At 48.9% G+C, this 6,365-nt stretch overlaps 1 protein-coding gene across 1 annotated transcript; it reads right to left on the bottom strand.

The window, feature by feature from the left end:
• Positions 1-3,273: 3,273 nt before the first annotated feature.
• LOC123462302 lies at positions 3,274-5,270 on the bottom strand. Its single transcript, XM_045155550.1, has 3 exons — positions 3,923-5,270; positions 3,496-3,630; positions 3,274-3,395 (listed from the first exon to the last, which is right to left on the bottom strand). The coding sequence occupies exons 1-3, from the start codon at positions 5,268-5,270 to the stop codon at positions 3,274-3,276; spliced, it is 1,605 nt and encodes a 534-aa protein (XP_045011485.1).
• Between the last annotated feature and the right edge of the window lie 1,095 nt (positions 5,271-6,365).

Raw genomic sequence — 6,365 nt, 5'->3', positions numbered from 1 at the left:
CAGGGGAGGTAGTAGACCAAATAACTTGTCCTTCCTCAGAAATGACTATCCAGGTCAAGGATAAGGGAAGGTGAGGACTAGCAGAGACGTTACTCACAAAACTGAAAGTTAAGAAGAGGCATGTGAAGATCGAGAGAGTCTTATCTTTAGGGGATTTGGAGTGCAATGTGCTTTCCATGATGCGGGGTTTGGTGGTGTGCTGTCTGGGTATTCTGTCAGGGCAGCTGTGACGTGGGAGGCGTGGATCCAAGTGGCAATTCCGTCTACCTTTGAGGCCGTGGGAGTTGTCAGGAGCACGGTGTAAGGTCCTTTCCAGCGAGGTTCCAGATTCTTGGTCTGATGTCGACGGACCCAAACAGAGTCCCCTATCTGGAATGAATGGGGGATTAGCGGTTTATTAGTCGCCTCTTTATAGGCAGCTGCTAGAGGTTTCCAAACTTCCTGGTGTACCAACTGTAGGGCTTTCAAGTGAGCCTGTAAGGTGGGGGTATCAGTAAAATTAGAAATTTCTGAAAGCATGAAAGTGACAGCTGGTGGGGGACTGCCATAGAGGATTTCAAAGGGGGTTAAGCCATGAGGGCGTGGGGTGTTTCGGGCCTTGTAGAGGGCCAGGGGTAGGAGTTGTACCCAATCCTTTGAGCCAGTTGCAAGCATTAGTTTAGATAAAGCCTCTTTAATTGTTCTATTCATCCTTTCTACCTGACCTGAACTTTGAGGTCTGTATGTACAATGTAACTTCCAATTGATCCCCAGTGCCTTGGCCAAGGACTGACTTACCTGGGAGACAAAGGCAGGCCCATTATCTGACCCGAGTGCCTGTGGCATTCCATACCAAGGAAAGATATCATGTAGTAATTTCTTGGTTACGATTCTGGCGGTTTCATGCTTGGTGGGAAATGCTTCTACCCATCCTGAAAAGGTGTCTACAAAAACTAGGAGATATTTGTAACCACACATACCCGGTTTTACCTCAGTGAAGTCGAGCTCCCAGCAAGCCCCGGGTTGGTGTCCCCTCAGGCGGGACCCAAAGGCCATCTGGGCTCGTCCAGCATTTACCTGAGCACATACTTTGCAAGTTTTTACAATTTCTTTTAGGATTGAACCTTTGTTTAGAAAAAGATGTCCTGTTTCCTTTTGTTCTAGTAGAGTATTCATCTTCTGAGTGCTCATGTGGGTTAGCCTTTGAAGTTGCTTAATGAGGAGGGCTGTAATCTTTTGAGGTACAATAGTCTTTTCTAGGTAAGTCCATTTGCCGTGGGCAGCATCATATGATGACCCCAGTTTCTGAATTAAGTCCAAGTCCTCATTTGTGTATTCCCATCCCGGAGTTGGAGATGCTGCTTTAGGAGTCCCAGTGGCCATCAAAATCAAGAGTTGGGGTCCCAGAGCTGCCTCATGGGCGGCTTTATCAGCGAACCTATTCCCTATGGCCTCGGGGCTGTTTCCTTTCTGGTGGCCTGGACAGTGTATAATGCTGAGTTCTGGGGTAAGTACAGAGCCTTGAGGAGGGCCAATATCTCAGTCTTATTTTTGATTTCTTTTCCCTCTGAAGTCAGCAAGCCCCTTCTTTTGTAAATTTCCCCATGTATGTGGGTGGTGGCGAATGCATACCGACTATCAGTGTACACATTGAGTCTTTTACCTTTAGCCTGCTGGAGGGCTTGAGTCAAGGCAATGAGTTCTGCTTTTTGTGCCGAGGTCCCTCCAGGCAGGGCGCTAGCCCAGACTACTTGGTCTCTGGTGGTCACTGCTGCCCAGGCCCACCTCTCACCATTCAGTAGGAAGCTGCTACCGTCCGTGTACCAGGTGAAATCTGCATCCTGCAGGGGCTTGTCAGTGAGTTCCTTTCTGGTTCCGTGCACCTCTGCAAGAATCTGCTGGCAATTATGAGTCTCTGGCCCCTCAGGGAGGGGCAACAGGGAGGCCGGGTTTAGGGCCACTATTGGACCAAATTGCACACGGTCTTTGTCAAGAAGCAAGGATTGGTAATGAGTCATACATGTATTAGACAGCCAGCGATCTGGGGGCTGTCTCATGATAGACTCAATGGCATGTGGCGTTAGCACAGTCAGAGGTTGCCCCAGGGTTAATTTACTTGCATCCTTGGTTAAGACTGCAACTGCAGCGATCATCCTTAGGCATGGTGGCCAGCCTGAGGCCACTGGGTCTAACTTTTTTGAGAGATATGCAACCGGGTGCCTCCATGGTCCAAGCCTCTGAGTTATCACCCCCTTCGCCGACCCCTGTCTTTCATCTATGAATAGCTTGACGGGCTTGGTGATGTCAGGCAAGCCCAAAGCCGGAGGAGAGAGGAGAGTGTGTTTAATTTTGTCAAAAGCCTCTTGCTGTGGCTTAGTCCAATTGAAGGGGGTTCCTTGTTTAGTCAAGAGGTAAAGGGGGGCTGCCATTTCAGCAAACCCTGGTATCCATACGTGACAGAACCCGGCGGTCCCCAAGAACTCTCTGAGTTGTCTATGGTTCTGGGCGACAGGAATGCGAGCTATAGTGTGTATGCGGGCCGGTGTTAACCAGCGTTGGCCATTTCTTAATTTGTACCCCAAGTAGCTGACCTCTTGTTGACAGATTTGGGCCTTCTTAGCAGAAGCTCTATAGCCCAAGTGTCCCAGAGTCTCAAGCAGGGCCCCGGTACCTGTATGACAGTCCTGATGTGAGGAGGCCGCAAGCAGGAGGTCATCCACATATTGGAGCAGAATTAAAGATGGGTGCTAAACTCGAAAGTCAGCCAGGTCCCGCTGTAAGGCTTCATCAAAGAGGGTGGGACTGTTTTTAAATCCCTGGGGAAGTCTTGTCCATGTTAATTGCCCTGAGATTCCAAAGTCAGGGTCCTTCAATTCGAATGCAAACAGTGGCTGACTCTGGGGAGCCAGTCTCAGGCAGAAAAAGGCATCCTTTAAATCCAAGATTGAATACCACTGATGAGAGGGAGGTAAAGAACTCAGCAGGTTATAAGGATTAGGCACAGTGGGGTGGATATCTTCCACCCTTTTGTTAACTTCCCTAAGGTCTTGGACAGGTACCAGGCTTCTTGACAAGTAATAGTGGAGTATTCCATGGGGATCTACAGGTCAGAATTCCCTGGTCCAAGAGCCTTCTTATGTGAGGCCTAATTCCCAGGTAGGCCTCATTAGACATTGGACATTGTTTAACTGATATTGGGGATGTCGATGTCCTTAAGGTTATAATAAGGGGGGCCTGTTGTCTGGCCAATCCCATCCCTCCAGTTTCTGCCCAGGCCAGCGGGTAGGCCTTTAGTCAATAATCTCTATCTTTAGGTTCACTTGGGGAGTTGTCATGGAGCCGATATTCATCTTCCAGATTAGGAGTCAATACATGTAGGGGAACTCCCTTAGGACCAGATACTTTGGCCCCAGTTCCTTCAAAATGAATTTGGGCTTTTAATTTTGTTAAAAAGGTCCCTCCCTAACAATGGGTAGGAGCAATCCGGTACGTGTAGAAAAGAATGTGTGACCTTACCGGTGGCTAAATGTACCTTCCGTTCGGTGGTCCAGTGGTATTGTTTTCCTCCTGTGGCACCTTGTACCCAGGCAGTCCGGCCGCTCAGAGGTCCAGGGCATTGGGTGAGGATCGAATGCTGGGCGCCGGTGTCCACTAGGAAAGTGACAGGGTGCCCCCCGACAGTAAGAGTTAACCTAGGCTCAGGGGGGTTCCTGGCCCTGACTGCCCTAGTCTTCATCTAGGGCAAACAGGTTGGATTTCGGGGTGGAATCCATTGGTTTCCTGGGTCTTTTAGGGCAGTCCTTTACCCAGTGTCCTTTTTCTTGGCAGTATGCACATTGGTCCTGGTCCACTCTGGGTCTGGGTCTCCCTTGGTCTCCCAACCTATTAGTCCTATCATTGTTCTGTACTACAGTGGCCAAGAGGCGGCTCAATTCTTTGCTACTTTTGTGTTCTCTTGCATTTTTCCTGTCCTCTGCTTCTTTCCTAAGTTTGTCCTCCCTGTTCTCTGCCTCCCTACGTAAGCGGTCTCTCTCTTCTGGTGTCTCTCGCTTAGTAAAAATCTTTTCTGCTTCCTTTAATAAATCTTGGAGAGACTGTCCTTGTAAATTGTCTAATCTTTGAAGTTTATTTCTAATATCTGGGGCAGACTGCCAGATAAAAGTCATGGACACATTTACCCCCTGATTAGGATCCTCCGGATCATAGGGGGTGTACATGCGATAGGCTTCCTTAATTCTCTCTAGAAAGGCAGCAGGGGATTCATCTGGTTTTTGTATTACTTGCTTTACCTTGGCCAAATTAGTAGGGTGGTGCCCAGCACCATGGAGGCCCGCTATGAGCAACTGGCGATAAAGGCGTAGGTGTCCCCTACCATCTGCTGAGGTGTGATCCCAGTCGGGGTGGGTCAAAGGAAAAGCATCATTAATCTCATCTAGTATCTGGGTAGGTCTCCCGTTATCGCCTGGAACATTTTTTCGGGCTTCCAGAAAGACTCTCTGCTTTTCTTCTGAAGTAAGAAGAGCCTGTAAGAGTTGTTGGCAATCATCCCAAGTGGGTTGATGGGTAACTAAGATAGATTCAATCAGGTTAGTCAAGGCAGTAGGGTCTTTGGAGAAAGGCGGGTTGTGGGTCCGCCAATTATATAAGTCTGAGGCAGAGAACGGCCAATATTGAACCTGTTCCCCTGGCCCCTGCCTCAAGGGAAAGGCTTGTGAAGTGTCCTTCTTAGGTGGCTGCTCTTGGTGGCTCCTCAGACGTCTAGCCACTGGGGAAGGGAGCTCGGGTGGGGCCGAAGGGGCCGGTGGCTGGTGACTAGGGGTATCTTGGGTCTGAGATGTATAGGGAGGGGTCTCCTCTGAGAGGAGATCTATAAGGGGGGTGTTAGGGTCCGGGGGAAGTACTGGTTTTAGGGGCTTCTTGGTATCAACTGGACAACAAGAGGAGGAGGTAGGAGCAGGGATAGGCAGCGGTGGGGTAGGTTGAGGAGGAATGAAAGGAATAACCCAGGGTGGCAGGTCGACTGTCAGACTCTCCCAGGTAACTATATAGGGGACCTGATCTGGGTGTCCATGTGGGCCACGATCAAACACTTTAGCTTTCACCTGTAAAATAGTAGAGAGGTTAAAAGTTCCATCCCTTGGCCAGCCCACATTGAAAGTAGGCCATTCTGCGGAGCAGAAAGTTTGCCATTTTTCCTTTTTGACATCTACTGACTGGTTGGAGGTGATCTTCTGAACGTCTTTCCAATGATCTAGGGTTAAACTCAGGGGGGTCACCACTTTTTGACCCATTTTGTCAAGAGACAACACTAAACAAACACCAAGGACTAAGACAACAGAGAGATAGCCGGCACAGAGAGCGCAGCGCGGCTTCGGTAACAAACTGAAAATGCAGATTCAGACGGGAGGACTGTTCATCCACCCAACAGACTAACGTATCCCTCGGATACTTGTTGAGCCCTGAAAAATCGGGCTCCCAGATTCTCTGCAGCGTCCTCCAGGGTGGCAGGGGAAAAGTACGAGCCCGTCAGCTCCTTCTCAGGCCGCCCAGATACAAAACGACATTGGATCCGAGCTGATTTTCTAACGCAGCACAAACAGTTAAAAACGAAACCAGACGTAGACAGACAGAATGGTGCACCAAGTCAATCACTTACCTTCCGGTGGGCAGTAGTTGGGTTGGGCAGGGGTCTCCCTACCCCGGAAGAGCCCCCAGTTTTAAGATTCCCCGGGTGGGGGGGGAATCTTCCGTGGTGGGAGACCCACGCCCAAGAACCAAGACCCAGCCACTGGATGCAACGGCAAGAGGCAGCTTTATTGTTCACGCAGGCGCCTCCGGGCACTCCAGTCCTTCAGAGACTGAGCGCCCCGGGCAAGGGGAAGGGTCTCTTTTTATAGGGTTAGGGAGAGCAGAAGCAGGTTTACAGTAGCAGAAGCATGGTTACAGTCCCAGCACTGGTTACTTATTAATAGACTTGGGGTCGGTGGGGATTTTTTTTTTTTTTTCTTCTTGGAAACATCCTGTCAGGGTTATCTATAGTACCTTAGGCAGGGTCAATGGTCATGCTATGGTCACAAGATTGTTTGCCTGTCTGCATCTGGGGGCTGTTTTGGGCTCCTGGTATTTTTCCATGGGTTTTACAATCCCACTATTATTATCACTCCATTCTGAATAGGAACCTTTGACATGGTAATTTTTCTAGAATTTCTTTTTTCCATGCAGTAAAAATCTTTTTTTCACATGATCTCTTCCACTGAAAAGCTGTAGTCCTCTTTTTCAGTTTATCCATGCTTTCCAACTGTTCTCTTTCAGTCTTTTACTTTATAAAGTGAACACCCATATGTAGCAACTATTCATAAAACGTTTCATATAGGTAATTGCATTTT

This window comes from Jaculus jaculus, chromosome 7 (assembly GCF_020740685.1).
Source record: "Jaculus jaculus isolate mJacJac1 chromosome 7, mJacJac1.mat.Y.cur, whole genome shotgun sequence".
NCBI classification, from domain to species: domain Eukaryota; kingdom Metazoa; phylum Chordata; class Mammalia; order Rodentia; family Dipodidae; genus Jaculus; species Jaculus jaculus.
The sequence above is the reverse complement of the archived record's forward strand: the minus strand, read 5'-3'. Positions and strand labels throughout refer to the sequence as shown.